Here is a 17,882-nt window from a genome sequence, read left to right on the forward strand (position 1 = left end):
AACTGCATACCAACAAATTGGACAACCTAGATGAAATGGATAAATTCCCAGAAACACACAATCTACCAAGACCGAATCATGAAGAAACAGGAAATCCAAACAGATCAATAATGAGTAAGGCAACTGAATAAGCAGTAAAAAAACTTGCCAACAAAGAAAAGCCCAGGACTAGATGGCTTCACTGCAAAATTAACACCAATCTTTCTCCAATGCTTCCAAAAAATTGAAGAGGAGAGAACACCTCCAGGCTCATTCTGTGAGGTCAGCATTACCCTGATCCAAAGCCAGCAAAGACGCTACAAGAAAAGAAAACTCTAGACCATTATTCCTGATGAATATTGATACAAAAATCCTCAACAAAATACTAGCAACTTGAATTCAACAGTACATTAAAAGGATTATACACCATGACTACATGAGATTTATTCCCGGAATGCAAGAATGGTTCAATATATGAAAAATAACCAATGCAATACACCACATTAACAGAATGAAGGAAAAAAACACACGTGATCATCTTAATTGATGCAGAAAAAGCATTTGACAAGATTCAACACTGTTTCATGATAAAAACAGTCAACAAACTACGGACAGATGGGAACTTCCTCCACACAGTAAAGGCTGACTTGACATGTGTGTACCCCTGCATCACCTCCTCACGTCAGCACCCCCTCATTCTACCCAGGGCGGGGGGCCTGAGGCACAGGGTCCCAGGGCTCCATCTGAGGATGGGCCAGCGTGTGGATGAACGGTGTTCTAACCAGACACCCCGTGTGGAGAAGACAAAGCTGTTCCCACCAGCGACAGAGGCGTCGGCGTCTTCACATACAGACATGAAGGCTGGGGCACTCCCCAGCAAGCCTCTGGCCCTGGGCGCTCCCGAGCCTGTGCGGGCAGGACGGGGCCAGGCCCAGGTCTGCACTCCCCCAGCACCTGGGAGACTGAGAAGCCCGCAGAGCTCTCCCTGGAGCACACCTCGAGAGCCACAGGTGGAGCCTGCAGTAACCATGCCATTTATTTTCCCTATTTTATGATGTTTTGACATTGGGTTCTTGCTGGCCCTGGAGGGACTGTCCTTCCCGGGGTTGGTTGATTCCTAGAGACATAAAGACTTGCCTGCAAGAATGTCTTCCCAATGCAGAGCAACCCTCCAGAGCCCACACTCCAACCAGCTCCTTTGTATTTGCTATTCCACTAGCCCCTAATCCCACAGGCAGGGTACCAGACGTCCAGGGACAGCCCCCATGCCCAGAGCCCGCTGAAGTCCTTCAAACCGGCCCATCCTGAGCCTGCTCACCCTGCCTCGCCCGTTCCTTCCCTCAGAAACCACAGGAAAGGCCATAGCTCACAATTTCCGCTCCTCTGCCCCCTGACCTGCCCCATGCTTCCCCGTGTGGCCCACGTGGCATGGCAGGGCCCCTCCTCTTGGTGTCTGAGCAATAAGCTATCTCTCAGTGGCAGTCGTCTCCTGATCTCTTGGCCTTTTCACATCTTAATAATGATAATACCTAGATGAAAACACGGCCCCCTCTGCCTCCCGAGAAGTTGGCTCACAACGGTGCAGGCACGCGGCTGCCCTTCGCCTGCCAGGCCTGTCTCCTGGGGCCGGCCATGTCAGACACCCTGGCCAGATGCCACCTGTGATTCTCCCGGGACCCAGCCCCTTGCAGCTTATCCACACCGTTCTCCTGGCACACAGGCAGTCTCTCTAAGCTGGGAGCTGTCTGCCTTACATCCGTGTCCCCACAAGTCCCAGCACAGGGCCTGGAGCCCGAGAAGCTAAAGGGACGGATGCAGACGAGCTTTCTCTCAGGGCGGACCCACCGCATGGGCACACCTGCTTCCTGGGCCGTCTGCTCAGGCTCCCTTCCCGCCCTGCCACACCCATGGGCGACCCTGGGGCTTCCCCGGTCATAAACGGGTGATGCCCACGCTGCCTTCCTCACAGGGGATCCGCAAGGCGGGCAGCAAGCACCAGCGGAGGGTGTTGGCAGCACCGTCACCACTAAGACCAACCACCAAGGGCACCCTGGGGGGCTCCAGTGTGTGGCCGGGGAAACTGAGGCTCAGGAGTGAGGTTGTTGCCCGGGGTGTCAGGGGGCCCCAGCCGGTGGTCCTTCCCCAGGGCCTGCCTGCCGACCCGTCACAGGGGCCTCTCTGAGAGTGATATCACAGCGTGAACCCCACTACTGGCACCCGATGTGGGTGATGCCTCTGAAAGCCTCAAACTCCCTTGGAGGAGCCCCCGCCGCCCGGGGCAGGAGAGCGGCCTACCTTGGCTGGGTCCGTGTCGGCCCTCGGGGGGCTGTTCTCGGGGTCGGGCTCCTCGCCGCTGCCCTCACCCACATCGCTCTCGGCCTCCTCCTGGAGGGCCGTGCCATCTGGGGCCATCTCGGGGTGCAGCCCCGGGACTATGGGGCGGGGGCCCGCCTCGCCACCCTCCTCGCAGGGGAAGTTCTCGCCGGCCACGCTGCAGGACGGGCTGTCGATCCCACTGTCCCGGTTAGGGATCTTAGTGCCGCCGCTCGGCTCCCGCGTGAGGCCCGTGTCCAGGGGGCCGTCCCCTGCAGCGGTCTGGCTGCCGGCGCCCCCGGGGGCAGGGTCCCCGCAGTGGGCTCCGGGCCCGACAGGCAGCACTCGGAGCTTCCCCGGGTCTCCGCTGGGCAGCCCCAGGGAGGAACAGCCAGGCCTGGCGTCCAGCTCCCCTGGGGCAGCAACAGGGCCCAAGGGAGTGGAGGACTCCGCATCTGACTCCATCCTCAAAGCTCCTCGAGGTCTCTTGGGGGCTGGCTGGGGGCTTCCTGTCAGGGAGAAATGAGCACAGTCAATGCCAGCTGGGCTGGACCAGCCCTGGTGGGCAGCCCCCAGGCATGTTCCCCCCGAGAAAGTCAACATGGGGAGGTGGAAGTGAGCCCCTGTCAGGTTCAGCTGGGTCTCGTCTAGACAGGCTTTTGGGGAATGGCAAATAGAAAGCATTTTATTTTAAAAATAAATGTATTCTACACACAAAAAAAGAAGGAAGGGGGGAGAGAGAGAGAGAAAAGAAAGAAAGAGTCCTGCAGTGTGAAGGCACCTGCTGCCCAATGAGTTAAAACGCAGCTCAAAGGCCCAGCAATCACGGGGAGCCCAGAGGGTGGGGTCTACACTGAACACTTTATCCTGTGACGTGGCTCCCGGGTGAGGCATGACCCCGCCTCGCCATCAATGCCCTACTCTGTCTGCGGGTGACCAGGCACCTTCCAGAGACCCCAGGGCAGGGAAGGCTGGGTCTTGGCCCCCCATGTGATGGAGCTGCTTCTGCTCCCACACCTGCTCTCCTGGAAGCCCCGAGGAGGAGGGGCAAGTCCACGGTGGGTGGAGGTGCACAGAGAACCTCGTGGATGTCAGCTCAGGGGGCTCGAGGGTGGGATGGACCAGAGGGAGACTGACGTTCCTTGAAATCTTCCTCCTGAACCCACAGTGGAGCTTCGGAGGTGAACGGGGACCAGGAGCCACGGTCCCTCACTCTGAGGGACAGGCCACTTACCTGGGGCCAGTGGACTCTCCAGTGAGGGCGCTGAGGCAGGTGGGCCAGGCTCCCTGCTGGCCGCGTCCTGGGGTCTGGGCTGGCCAGCTCAGGCCGCGGGGCTGGGGCTTCCTTGAGAACCTCTTTCTGGCCCTGCAGCTTTGACGTGGAGCAGTTCAGGAGGCTCTAAAACAACAGGAGAGGAGAATGAAACCTCCTTCTCTGGGGCTTGGAGCGGCCGGGGCGACGGTGGGGTCTAAAGGGAGAGGGTGGACGGGCAGCTCTGTGCCTCCGCCCAGCGAGGGGGCCGAGGACGGTCACGGGCCTGCGGGGTGGCCAGAGGCTACTTCCCACCCTGGCGCAGTGCTCAAGGCCTGGGGCAGCCCCGGGGCCGGCTTAAAACTCAGCCAGATTGAGCTCGTCCCCGGCCACACGGCGCCCACGCCAGGGAGGCAGGGTCCTCTCGAGGGTGCGGAGCCCGCCCAGTGTGAGGAGGGCCTCGGGCTCCACCACGCGTCTCCCAGCCCACACCCCAGCACCGCCTGGACACGCGCAACCCCTGCGCTCACACTCAGCCCAGCTGCCGGCAGCTTCCTCACACACTCGCCGCTCACTCACTGACAGAACAAAGAAGCATCAGGAGGTGCAGGTCAGACACACAACCAGAGGGGTGTCCAGAGCCTGCCCCTCGCGGCGGCAGGGCTGGCGAGGCCGGAGGCCAACACCCACACAACTCCAGCCCTGAGACCATCGGTCTCACTTTCCCAAGCGGCCAAACCACCTCTGAGTGGACCTTTGTCTTAAGTGACACCAACACCCGTGCAGGGTGCAGGCTGATCACTGGCCACTGCCACATTCCTAACGAGCTTAATGGGGAGAAACATTAAGATTTCTAAACAGAAAATACGTGCTTTGCTGCATTCCTCTCATAGCACAGGAGATAAACTCGAGTTTCCAGAAATCAGACATGACACCGCAGTCAAAATATGCTGGATGGGATGCGTGTCCCGATGCAGCGTCTGGTGCCAGGTGGAGGCTCTGCAGCCCGCACCGAGAGGCTCCTGCTTCTGGTCAAGACGGAGGAACGGAAACCGCGTGACGCTCCTGCCTGAAACAACCAACACGTGGACATGACACACGAAACAATAGCTGGAGAGATGCCCACACCAGGCGGCAAGGCACCGAGCTCCTGAGAGGAGAGGGAAGCCATCTGTCACCCCGGCTTCCTGCCGGGAGGAGGGGACCCCAGCGGAGTCGGGTGGACCCCCAAGTGAAGGTTCAGGAGGAGCAGATGCTGGAAGCCCTGGGACAAAGCCCGGGAGAGGAGAGGGCTGCACAGAGAGAGCGGGGAGCTGAGGAGGCCCCCAGACAGGATGGCTCAGCACACTGTGGGGAAGCCCTGCGGCCTGAGACGTCGGAGGGAACATCACCTGTGGCTCACACGGGGTGGGCACACGCCCATTCCCACCAGCCAGACTGCAAACCCAAGGTCCCTGGGAGTCCGGGATGCTGCCTCGGTGTGGGGGGATCAGCCCCATGGTGAGCTCTGCCTGGCTCCTCCTGACAAATAGCCACGAATCCTAGCAGGAAGCAGTCTGTTTACAGGCCGCTTAACCGCCTCCCTGAACAGCGCGCAAGAACAGCCACGGGAGGGAGCGCACACAGCACCCCACGAGGCGAGGGCCACAGGGTCGGGCACCCAGCCGAAGGTCACAGGGGCACAGAGGCAGGAACACAATCCAGGGAGGAAGAGAAGTCAGAGTGGAAACTGACCCGAGGCTGGCATAGGGGAGGGTTAGGGGTCCACACAGCCCGCGGTCCATCTTGTTCAAGAGGGAACAGAGACACGGAAGGTACAAAAAGACGCCCGTCCAGCGTCTGGAGGAGAAAATCACCAAGTATGAGATCAAGACCCGCTGGAAGGGCCTGATCGTAGGAGGAAGGGGAGCGAATTTGGAGAGACCATAGGAGCGATCCAGAATGAGAGAGAACCTTAGTGAGATGGAAAACTTCATCCATGGTAATCAGAGTCCCCACATGTATAATTGGAGTCCTGAAGACCGGGGGCGGGAAAAACATCTGAGGAAATGACCAAAATCTTCCCAGACTTGAGGAAAACTGTAAATCCACAGATGTAAGAAGCTCAATGGACACCCGCCTTGAGAAACGTTGGTGTTTAAACATCTTTCCACATAGAAAACTCAGGCTGAGATGGCTTCGTTGTGAATTCTGTCAAGCATTTAAGGAAGAAATGACACCAGTTCTACACAAACCTTTCCAGAACATCAAGGGGAGAAATCTAGAAATAATTACGCTGAGTGAAAGGCGACAGAGAAGGAACCTGCCTCTTTTCCCATTTACACACAATTCTAGGAAATGCTCACCGACCTGCGGTGCCAGAGGGCAGACGGGAAGCCTGGAAGGAGGGGTGGGTGTGGGATGGGGTTACGGTGGCATGGGGAAGCTTTCGAGGGGTGAGGACCTGCTTGTCATCTCGACCGTGGGATAGCATCAGGGGTTTGTACCATACATGTGTCAAAACATCACTTTATACCTTGAACACATGTGGTGAATTGTGTCAATTACACCTCTTAGAAGGCAGCACCTCTGAGCCGTGTGAACTTGGCGCGTTGCTGACACTCCCCGTTGTCATTTTCTTGTCACAGAAGGGATGGTGATGAGGCGTGTGGCAGGCCCGCAGCCTGAGGAGGCTGCAGCAGCGAGGGTGCCCGCTGGGCCATTCCCATCCGGAAGAGAGGGGCGCATCCTTCCCCTGGAGGCCCTGAGCCACGACCATCGCACTTCCAAGGGCTCTTGTGCAAGGGCAGCAGGCCGAGGCTCAGCCGACAGGAAAGCCCAGGGCTCAGCACGAACACCTCCTCCAGGGGGCAGGCATGGGGCAGAGGGAAGTCCTGGGTGCCAGCAGCCAAGAACACCTCCTGATCCAGATCAGAAAGCCGCGAGATGCAGCCTACGGCCTCGCTCACCTCAGGACTGTCTCCCGGTCCAGTTCCAGTCCCCCCTCCACACAGCTCCGGGGAGCAGGGGGTCTTGGGGGGGGACACACATGTACACACATGCCCACTCATACACACATGTAAATATGCACACATGCCTCCACAACACACACGTGTGCACACGTACCCACACGCGCACACACACACATATAAACACACACATCCTTTGTGCCGGGAGCTGGGCTGACCACTTTTGTGCACTCACTCAGTCACAGTCACCCAGGTGGGTGATGTTCTGTGTTTCAGACGAGGACGCCGAGGCTGACCCTGGCCATGCTGTCCTGGAGGGAACCAGCACCCAGGAGCTGGGCCCACCAGACTGAGTGGGCCCAGGACCCAGGAGCTGGGCCCACCAGACTGAGTCCTCTGGACTGGGCTCTGGGCTCAGTCTGACTCCCAGGGCTGGGGACATGTCACCAGGAGGGAGCCCAGGAGCCATTGTTGGTTCTCTCTACCCAGCCACTCAGCTTTCCCTGTAGAAGCCGTGAGCTGCCCAAGCCGAGTGAGGCCGGCTCCTGCCAACCCCAGGCAAGCTGATCCCAGGCGAGCCATGTCCAGGCGAACTGACCCCAGGTGAGCCGACCCCCGGTGGGATGACACCAGGTGAGCTGACCCCAGGCGAGCTAGGGCCCAGGGGCCCCCGACACTGAGGCTGCCACCACACAGCATCAAAGGCCCCAACACTGGGACTGGGGGAGGTGTGGGGCCTGCAGAAGTACAGAGAAATTAAATGTGCCGCACTACCCAGGGCGTCGTGGACTGTTTCAGTGGCTCCGTCCGATGCAGCCAGTGGACCAGGCAGCATGAACGCTGTGGTCCCTGCCCTGGAGCCCCCACACTGCTCAGTGGCTGCCCCACACGGGCAGGGACAGTCCCACAGACAGGCCACCAGACATCCCCTCCTTGGGAGCAGTGAGGGAGCCCCCAGTAAAACCGCCACCATGTCCCTCTCCCTTGCTGTCGCCTGGCACCCTGGAGGCCCCGAGCAGGCAGGGGCTCCGCTGTCTGGTCACTGACGTGGCCCAGCCGCCCGGGCTCATGGAGCCCCAGCCGACGGCCGGCAGCAGCCACCAGACGTGTGAGCCTGAGAGAAGAGCCCTTGAGACAGCTCCAGCACCATCTGGCGACAGAAACCCTGAGTGACACCCACCCGCTGCGCCCCGCCAGCCCGGAAGCCCGGAATCCTGGAATCCTGAGACACGACAGTGCTTGGTGGGGGTGCTCTTTACAAACAACGCTGAAAGCCCCACGAGGCAACACCAGAAACCGCTGGGCCGCGCACACCTGCATGCAGGTCACAGGCTGGGAGAGGGGGCTGCAGAGTCTGCAAGGCCATATCTGCAGTGACAAAGGCCCGGGTGCGCCGGCCGGCCCAGACGAAGGACTGATGGCCGGTCAGCAAAGCTGCCCCCTCCAGGGTCAGGCTCTGGAAGCACAATCCTTGCTCTGGCTGCAGCTGGCTCACCTGGGGTCAGCTCGCCCAGGGTCTCCATCCTGTGAGCTGAGAGCACGGAGATGGACGTAGACACCGTGGGGCGCCCCGAGCTCCGGGATGCGGCGGGGTCAGGGTGATGGGGGCAGGATGGGGGCGGGAGGGCAAGCTGAGCAGGAAAGGAAGGAGGCGATCAACATGCACTGCCTGCTTGCTGGGACGCCGACCAGACGCTCCCCGACAGCTCACACCATCGCTTTCAAAAGTTACTGTGACTTTTTAGAACCATATGAACGATGGGTGCTTCTCAGAAAACATAGAAAATACGGAAAAACGAAAAGGAAGTAAAAGTAACCTGTCACTCCAGTGCTGGGAGGCAGGTGAGTGGGCAGTGTTTGCAGGCTGGACACCAGGTGGGAGTCCCAATGCTCCTCAGGGTGCTCCTAGCTGCATTTGTGTCAACACCAAACTCCAGCAGGAATCTGCCTCATCCTCAAGAACATGTTTCTCCCAGAAGAACTGAAAGCAGAGACTTGAACAGACGTCTGCCCCTCATTACTCACGACAGCCTGGAGGTGGACAGCCCAAGTGTCCACAGACAGGTGGATGCATAAACAAAAGGTGGTCTATCCGCACAGGGGAATATGATTCAGCCCTGAAAAGGACATTCTGGCACCTGCTACAACACGGACAAACCCTGGGGACATTATCCTCGGGGAGATAAGCCAGGCACAAGAGGAAAAATGCCGTGTGATCCTGCTCATATGAGGACCTAGAGGAGTCATGTCCGTAGACACAGAAAGCAGGATGGTGGGTGCCAGGGCCTGGGGGAGGGGGACAGGAAGTGAGTGTTTAATGGGGACAGAGTTTCAGTTTGGGAGAATGAGAAAGTTCCGGAGATGATGGTGGGGATGGTTGTACCACCGTGTGAATGAACCTAATGCCACAAAGCTGTACACTTAAAAGTGGTTTCAATGGTAAATTTTATATGTGTATTTTATCACAATAAAAAAGCTTAAAAAAAAAGAACGCATTACAGAAAGGTTCTCATGAGAAGTTCTGTGAATTAGCGCCAAGGGGACAGCAATGCAAAGGCAACTAAAATTTAGTCCCTGCCCTGCATCCCGGCCCTGGGCCTCGACCCCTGGCCTTTGCTCCACCCACACCCCAGGAAGCCCCACGGCCCACAGAGACCGGAGGTTGTGGCGAGGCCTGGCCCAGAGCCAGCGCTACCGTAAACCTCTCCACCGCGGCTGCTGGCGCCCTGCCCTGCTCACCCTGCCCCTCAGGACCCGGCCCGGGCTGGGCCTCACACAGAGCAGGGGGCCGGGCACAGACCCCAGGGGGAGGCTGCACAGACCCGGGGTGGGTGGACTGAGGCCCGCGACGCATCTGGCCCTGGCCCGGCCTCCAGCCCCACCCAGTGTCTGTCGGGTCCCGCTTGGCGGGGTGAGGCTCAGGGATAGCTCTCGGCCAACACGCGATGGTGCGGAACATGCAGGATGAGTCCCTCATGGACTGCGTTCCTGAGACCACGGATGCCTCCCCAGGTGGCACCTCGGGAGGGAGAGGAGAGGGATGGAGCCCTCGCCCCGGAGGTCAGCCAGCTCCGGCCATGTGGAGGCCCTCCCTGCTCTGGCCCCAGGCCGTCCCCTCGGGTGTCTCGCGGCGTGACAGCCCCCAGGGACTGAAGGACGCGCTCGGGCCCTCCTGTCTGCATCTGGGAGGCGGCAGCGCGGTGGCCTGAGGCTTCGGTCCAGCGTGGTCAGTTTCAACCACTGGCCGGGCAGTGGGACAAGAGCAACATCCCCCAGCCTCCATTTCCTTGTCTGTGAAACGGACACGACGACAGTCCTGCAAAGCTTCCTGAGGCCTGAGGCAGCACACAGCACCGTCCCCGAGGGCCGTGTCGCACGTTCTCACGGCCCTGACAGACAGACGGCTGGGACACCGAGCAGGCCGACAGGCTTCGGCCATTAGCGCAGCTGGAAGCTCCCAGGGTCCCTCACGAGCAGAGGTTGCAAGGCTGCTCGGCCCAGCAGGACTCGGTGCAATCACACAGCGAGCTCGGTCACGACGATTCGCGCCCAAAACCAGTGGACAGACTCGGAAAGCAGCCCGGGGCCGCACCGTCAGTGCAGAGGCCGTGAGGGAGGTGCGGCCCAGCTGCCGCGGGCCCACGGCACCCGCAGGCCGGTGCTGGGGACACCACAGCCCTTCTGCTTAACTGCTGTGCTCGCACGCCCGCTTCACACTTTCCTTCCACCTCCTGCTTCTCTTTAAGTTGTGTAAACTTATTTTACTTCTATTTCCTATTTCGTCTCTGCTTTCACTCTCCTTTCATCTAGAAGGAATATAAACATTGCCGTCACCATCCCTTACCACACACACAAAAGCTACTGTAAAATGAACTCACACAAAGAAGAACAAGGCTGGAGGCATCACAATCCCTGACTTCAGAACACACTACAAAGCGATAGTATTAAAACAGCACGGTCGTTATTAAAGCAGCATGGTACTGGTACACAAACAGACACACAGATCAATGGAACAGAATGGAGAGTCCAGAAAGGAAACCTCATATCTATGGGCAGCTAATCTTCGACAAAGGAGCCAAGAACATACAACAGAGAAAGGAAAGGCTCTTCAACAAACGGTGCTGGGAAAACTGGACAGCCACTTGCAAAAGAATGAAAGTGGACCATCTGCTTTCACCATACACAAAAATTAACTCAAAATGGATCAAAGACCTGAAGGTGAGACCTGAAGCTATAAAACTCCTGGAGGAAAATATAGATAGTACACTACTCATCATCAGCCATAAAGGGATCTTTTTGAATTCCATGTCTACTCAGACAAGGGAAACAAAAGAAAAAATAAACAAGTGGGACTTCATCAGATTAAAGAGCTTCTACAAGGCAAATGAAACCAGGATCAAAATGAATAGGGAACCCACCAGCTGGGAAAAAATATTTGCAAACCGTATATCTGACAAGGGATTAATCTCCGTAATACATAAAGAACTCACACAACTGAATAACAAAAAAACAAACAACCCAATCAAAAAATGGGCAGAGGATATGAACAGACATTTTTCCAGGGAAGATATACAGATGGCCAATAGGCACATGAAAAGATGCTCAACATCACTAATCATCAGGGAAATGCAAATCACAACCACACTAAAATATCCCCTTACACCCGTTAGCATGGCTGTAATCACCAAGACAAAAAGCAACAAATGCTGGAGAGGCTGTGAAGAAACGGGAACCCTAACCCACTGCTGGTGGGAATGCAAACTGGTGCAGCCTCTATGGAAAACAGTATGGAGATTCCTCAAAAAATTAAAAATAGAAATACCTTATGATCCAGCTATCCCACTACTGGGTATCTACCCAACGAACCTGAAATCAACAATGCGAAGAGGCTTATGCACCCCTACGCTCGTCGCAGCATTATTCGCTATAGCCAAGCATGGAAGGAACTCAAGTGCCCCTCGACTGATGATTGGATAAAGAAGATGTGGTATATATATACAACGGAATACTACTCTGCCATAAAAAAGACAAAATCGTCCCATTTGCAACAACATGGATGGACCTGGAGGGTATTATGTTAAGTGAAATAAGCCAGAAAGAGAAAGACAAACAGGGCATGATTTCACTCACATGTGGAAGATAAACCAACACACAGACAGACAGAACTGTTTGGTGGTTACCAGGGGCTAGGGGGGTGGGGGGTGGGCACAAGGGGTGGAGGGATGCACTTATATGGTAACTGATAAACAATAATGTACAACAAAAATTTCACAATAAAATGAAAAAGAAAAAGAAAAAAAATAAAATGAACTCACAACCTTTAAAATAAAATACGAGTCCTTCCTGTCCCAGGGACGGGGTGTGGGTGACGCGGGTAGAATCCCAGAGGCGGTCGCTGCAGACCCCATGGAGCTTTGCCATATGTTTGAATTGTTCCTAATCAAGTTTTAGGGGAAAACAGTTTCTCCCCGCAGCACCCAAGACCCCCAGACCCACATTGGGGCGGGGCTCCTCGGTCCATTCTGACCCCCTCCATTGGGTACCCTGGGTCCACTACAGAATTCTCTCTACTTTTGATAATGTTGGGAATTTTTCATTTAAAAAAGTAATGAAACGAAACAAGGAAGAACCTTCCAACGGCTTTTGATCAAAACTGAAATCCTGCACCCATGCAGCTCTGCCTCTCCCCCGACACCCTGCTGGCTCCTGCCTGCTCCAGGAGCCACCACAGGGCCTTTGCACGGCCACTCCCTCCATGGGAACAGGCTGTCCTAGCTACCTGCATGCTCAGCGCCCACTCTGTGACAGGCCTTCCCTGCTGGGTGCACCCGCACCTTCCTGCTCTCTCCCCACCAGGACCAGGCCTCCTTTCCACAGTTGCCCGCCCGCAAACAGCAGGACCCCGTGAGCGCGTCTGGTGAATGGAGGGTAGAAGGATGGATCAGTGTCTCCTCCTCCGTCTAACGCGCACTCTTGCAGAAGCACACAAACACGTGCTTCCACTGAGTCCAAATTCTGAAACTATAAAATCTGAATTGAGTTTACGGAAGGTCAAGCCCCACCTCCTCCTGCCTGTCACCAGGCTCAGCTCCCACGTCCCATGTCAACTGCACAGTGACCCTGCCAGGTCGTTACAGGGAAGGGGAGGCCCAGGCCGCGATGCGCCCTCCCAGAGCCACGCGCCTGCACCAGCAACGGCTCCATGTCCTGGGCACCAACGGGCTCTGAGTGGCCCCACCAAAGCCCCCAGAGCTGACTTGTGAGGTCAGTCACCGTCCACCTCACTGGGCACCTAAGTGACCAGTCATCACCACCACACACGGGAACTCAGACAGAGGGAACAGCATCTCAGAGGGAACAGCATCGCAGACAGAGGGAACAGTGTCTCAGGAGGAGGGAACAGCATCCCAGACAGAGGGAACAGTGTCTCAGGAGGAGGGAACAGTAGCCCAGAAAAAGGGAACAGCATCCTGGACAGAGGGAACAGTGTCTCAGGAGGAGGGAACAGCATCCCAGACAGAGGGAACAGCATCTCAGGAGGAGGGAACAGCATCCCAGAAAAAGGGAACAGCATCCTGGACAGAGGGAACAGCATCCTAGGCAGAGAGAAGGGCACGAAGGCAAACCAGAGTGAGCCAGGCCATCTGAAGAGCTGGCAGGGTGCCCAGGTGTGCGAGTCCAGAGAGGGAAGAGGTGGGACCTCGGGGTTGGAGCCAGGATGGATTTCACAGCCGTGGGCAGCCAGGGGGCTGTGCAGGTGAGTGACATCCCATTCAGGTCCGGGTTTCACATCTGTCCTACAGTGGGTCATGCCCAAGACTATGTTTTGACATCCATGCTCACCCTCTTGACCGCAGAGCTTGTTTCCTCATCTGTCATTGGGGGTCGTTAGAGCCCACCCAGGGTGGGCGAGGCGGGTGCTCCCAGCACTGGGACCAGCGACTTCTCCACGGTCACTGTTCTGAGAGGAGAGACAGGACTCTGGCGGGCTCCTGGCAGCAAAGCCCCGCCATCCCCTGGGGCATCGCTCAGCACCTCCTCTCCCCTCTGCCCTCGACAGCCAGCCGCGGTCCAGGCCTGTGCATGTGCAGAGCCACAGTGCTGTCCAGCTCTGGGCCCTGCACCGTGGAGACGCTGGTCTCTGTGCAGGACAGACGACAGCCCCGAGGAGCGGAAGCGGGGCCTCGGGCCTCCTGCAACCGCCCAGCTGGGGACAAACCACTTCCTCCCCCAGCGCCTGGCCCCGCCCCACAGGGGCAGCTCCTGAGCAAGCGGTCAGGCTCTAAGGTTTGGGTTTGGACCCAGCTGGGCGGCTTGCAGGATGCGGCCCGGGGCAAGTGGTGGGGCTCCGTGCACCTCAATCTCTTCTCCTGCAAGAATGGCTGAGCCAGCCAGCCCTGGGCGTTGTCCGAGGGTGGACCTGAGCAACAGCAGAGCTGCCCTGAGCACGCCCAGCCTCACGGGGTCTGTGCTCCCGGAGGGGGCCACCACCACTCAGCTCCACCGCACGGACAGGAAAGCGAGGCGGTCGGGGCAGCCGCCCAAAGTCACGGAGGTGGGGCAGGGGCCCCACGCCCAAGGCCCCGTGGGCCTCGGGCATCACCAGTGCACCAGGCACCAGCGCCTGCGGCCCCATGCCCAGTCTCCCCTCTCATCCGGGTCTCAGAAAGCCCGTCTTTCCATCCCCCAAGGGGACCCCGCAGCACCTCCCCAGCCCCAGGAAGCTGTAAACAGGCTGATTGTCCACAGTTACCAGGACCCCGCGCTGCAAACCCAGCAGGGTCCCGGGAGCCGGGTGCCCTCAAACCGCCCCCACCGTAGGGCTCATCACGCCATCTGCACAACATGCAGAAACACGGCGGCACCTGGTTGTACCCACCACTGCCTGTGACCCTTCCCCGGCCCACGAGCCCCTCCCAGGTGGCCTGGCCGCTGCCCGGCGAGTGTGGGGACCAAGGAGGCCCTGGTGGGCTTGGGCCTCCTTCCTAGAAGTGCCACCACAGACAGGCCTGCCTGTCAGTATCTAAACTGCAGATTGCAGAGGAGCCTTCCGGAGCCCCACCATGTGGGAAGGCCTAACCCCCTAGGGACTGCATCTGGGACCACCCACCCTCCAGGCCCAGGCAAAGGAATGCCCCTGTTGCCCCAGGGCCTCAGTGACAGGAGCGGCCGGGCAGTGGGCAGGTGCACCGGCCGGGCCTTTGTGGAGATCACCCTGAACTGGCCAGCCGTGGATCCCCGCCCCTCCCAGGCTCCGGGTGGTCTTGGCTAGGGTCTGAGCCGCCCCAGACGATACCCAGCCCTGGGTGTTGACAAAGGATCTGCCCTCCACCACCCAGGTGCCCTGACTTTTCACAAACAACGCCAGAGGCAGCACTGGAAGGTGAAGGCACAAACGAGACACCGCGGGGCCCCCACGGCAGCTCCTGCCTTGAAGACACCCGACCCAACGTCCCCACCCGAGAGTGCCCCTGCAGGACCCGCGCAGGCTCGTGAAGACCCCAGGGCCAGCACCACTCACCTGCCCTCCGTGGCGCCTCCCTCCCGCTGACTCCGGCAGCAGCAGACACAACTTCCTTCTGCTGTTTTCGCAATATGGGTCCCGAATGGAGGTGCGTTTCCGCACTGCCGCCCGCCCAGCTCTCTGGTTCTCCAGCTGCCGCCTTGCAAAAATGCAGCCCAAACTGGCTGGATGCTGTCCAAGGCCCAGGCCCTGGGGCCGGCGCTGGTTTCAAGTTTAACAGGCCGCTCCAGCCCTTGAGGGTTCTGGGCGCGGAGGCCGCAGCCATCGTGCCTCCACCTCAGTGGGCTCTTCTGAGCAGAAGTGTGGGCGCACAGACCCTCGGAGAGGGGTGTCCAGCGGGGTTCAGCAGGCCTGAGCGGTGGGCCTGGCCCCAGACCACGCAGGTGGCGGCCTGGACCCAGGCCCAGCTCCATGACACAAGGTGCCTCCCCCTCCAGGAATCTGAAGACTAAGATGGGGACAAGCTCCATCTGGCCCCACCAGCCGCCACTTGCCACTGAGGCCCCGGAGCTGCCCCGGCCAGCAGGTGGTGGAGGACGGGGGCCGGCGTCTCAGGGCTCACGGCTGTGCGACCTCCACACACCACTGGGCCCCAATTCTTCCTCCATAAAGTGGAGAGAATACAGGATTCACAGAGGGAGTTTTTGTGAGGAACGGGAGCCTGGCCTGTGGCAGGAGGGCCATCCGGACGCGTCCAGCCCATGCGGGGAAGGATAGCACCTGCCGCCATCCACAGCACAGCCCCTCCCCGCCAACATCCCAGAGCCAGGAGACGGGCAGCAGGGCTGCTCAGGGCTGGGACCCAGGCCAGGCCCCCGCTGAGCAGAAACGAGCCAGGAAGGTGGAGATGAACGCTGGCTGCACAGCGGCAGGCGAGGGGTAAGGACCTGAAAGCTGAGGGACTGCGGCCGGTGACAGGCAAGACGTGGAGTGGGCAGGGCGGGGCTGGCCGGCAGAACTGGGGTCCAGAGCCATCTCATCCCGGGGGGGGTCTCCACCATGAGGTGACACCATCCAGCAAGAAACCTGCTGTGGCAGCCACCCCCAAGGCGGCCAAGTGATGTCACCTCCTGGTGATCCCTCTCGTGTGCAGCCTCACCCGCCCTGAGTGGGGCTGACCCAGTAACGAAGCCAATAGGACTCTGCGGCCGTGACAAGGGTGACTTCTGAGGCTGGGCCTGCATCACATCGCAGCTTCCACATCCTCTCCCGGGTCACTGGCTCCGGGGGAGCCAGCACGGTGTCCTGAGGATGCTCCAGCCGTGCTGTGGAGAGCCCCACGTGGGGAGGAGCAAGGCCCCGGCCAACAGCGGCACCACCTTGCCGTGAGGGAGTGAATGACTGGGAAGCAGGTCCAAAATCCACTGAGTTGTGTTCCTGTCATTTTAAGCCACTCAGTTCCTGGTAATTTGTTATGAGGTGATAGATAGGCGACATAAGACAGTCATCAGGTAAAAGGGCAAGGGGTGACCTGGAGGTCGGGGGTTCAGCCCCAGGAGAGTGGCGTCCACAGGGAGTCAACGGCACAAATTCCTATTTCTCTGTCCAACTATTTCATTAACGACCCCACAGTCCAAACTGGGCCCTCAGCCCTGAAGGGTTCCCTGGTGACAACGGTGAAGACTCATTCTGTGCTGTTCACTCCCCATGACCCCAAATAGCTGCACAGGGTCAGAGGCTCTTCAGGGGAAGGCCACGTGCTCCCCGCCATCACCCCCCCAGCCGTCCTCCGGGGGCTGCCTGCTCCTCCCTCAAGCAGCTCCCTGCACAGGGGGCAGCTCTGACAGGGAGGGGTCTCTGCAGGGCCCCTGCTCTGCCCCAGGCACCTCAGCCCTGCCTGCCAGGCCAGCCGGCAATGACCTGGGTCATCTGTGGAAGGCAGAGGAACTCTGAAAGCCGGGCACACAAAGAGATAGAGCCCCAGGCCTGCTGAGAGAAACGGGTCCAGGGACGCTGAACGGCGCAGAGCCCGCATCCCAAGGGAGCCCGTGACCAGTGCTCGCCCCTCATAGAGGAGGGCGTGGGACGTCTCTTGGGATCAGGGACAGGCGGGCAAAGGACCCAGGAAGGTCTGCACGAAGGGTGGTGGAAAGCCTGAGGAGAGAGCCACGGGGCCAAGTCCGGGGTTTGTAGAGTCTACAGGCCAGACGCTTGTCTCCTGCCCAACCCTCAACTCCCTGGTTCACCGTTCTCTCCAAGAGCGTGTACACCCCACCGTGTGCCAGCTCTAGGGACACTGAGGTCATCGAGACAACAGGTACTGAGTTCGCCGCCCACTGCCTGCCCAGGCACCATGTTAGCCCTTCCACTGCTATCTGGTCTCATCGTCATGAGAAATCCACGAGTTGGCATATTGTCCCCATTCTACAGATGAAGGATGGAAGCTCACGCCCCAAACCTCACGATGCGTGGAGAGGGAGAACTCACGGCGCCAGGCCAGCCCGCGGTGGGCTGCCCAGACGCTGGAGGACAGAGACCTGCGAACAGACCTGTTTACAGGGCCAGATGCAAGACGGCAAGAAGGGCGTGTGCAGGCATGTGCTTGCGTGTGTACAGGCGTGTGCGTGCGTGTGCACAGGCGTGTGCGTGCGTGTGCAGGCAAGTGTGTGTCGTGCACAGATGCAGACACAGTAGAGATGTCATTTTGAATCAGTGCAGAATGGATGGACCACTCAGGAAATACGGAGAGGGATAAAAACAGGGTCCCTGTCGCTCACCATTCACGAAAATAAATTCCAGATGAATCAAGACCAAACGTGAGAAGCAAGAACACCTAAAACCTTCAGAACAAAATATGTAGAAACATCCTTACGACTTCAGGTAACAAGAACTTTTTAGGCATAAACCATAAAGGAAAAAGATTGAT

At 58.6% G+C, this 17,882-nt stretch overlaps 1 protein-coding gene across 3 annotated transcripts in view; it reads right to left on the reverse strand.

Annotated features, from left to right (window-relative positions):
- Positions 1–15,120, reverse strand: part of FGD3 (FYVE, RhoGEF and PH domain containing 3) — a 44,359-nt gene extending 29,239 nt beyond the window's left edge. For 2 of the 3 annotated variants that reach the window (XM_087444818.1, XM_087444816.1), the window contains exons 1-4: positions 15,014–15,119; positions 13,336–13,453; positions 3,527–3,691; positions 2,275–2,801 (exon numbers count right to left, since the gene is read on the reverse strand). In XM_087444818.1, coding sequence (XP_087300944.1) covers positions 2,275–2,757 — 483 coding nt within the window. In that variant the 5' untranslated portion in view covers positions 2,758–2,801; positions 3,527–3,691; positions 13,336–13,453; positions 15,014–15,119. Of the gene's footprint in view, positions 1–2,274; positions 2,802–3,526; positions 3,692–13,335; positions 13,454–15,013 lie in introns of all 3 variants that reach the window. The other variant, XM_087444817.1, reaches the window with a different exon arrangement.
- Positions 15,121–17,882: the final 2,762 nt, after the last annotated feature.

This window comes from Ceratotherium simum, chromosome 20, assembly GCF_057802395.1.
Source record: "Ceratotherium simum simum isolate JZ-2026a chromosome 20, ASM5780239v1, whole genome shotgun sequence".
NCBI classification, from domain to species: Eukaryota; Metazoa; Chordata; class Mammalia; order Perissodactyla; family Rhinocerotidae; genus Ceratotherium; species Ceratotherium simum.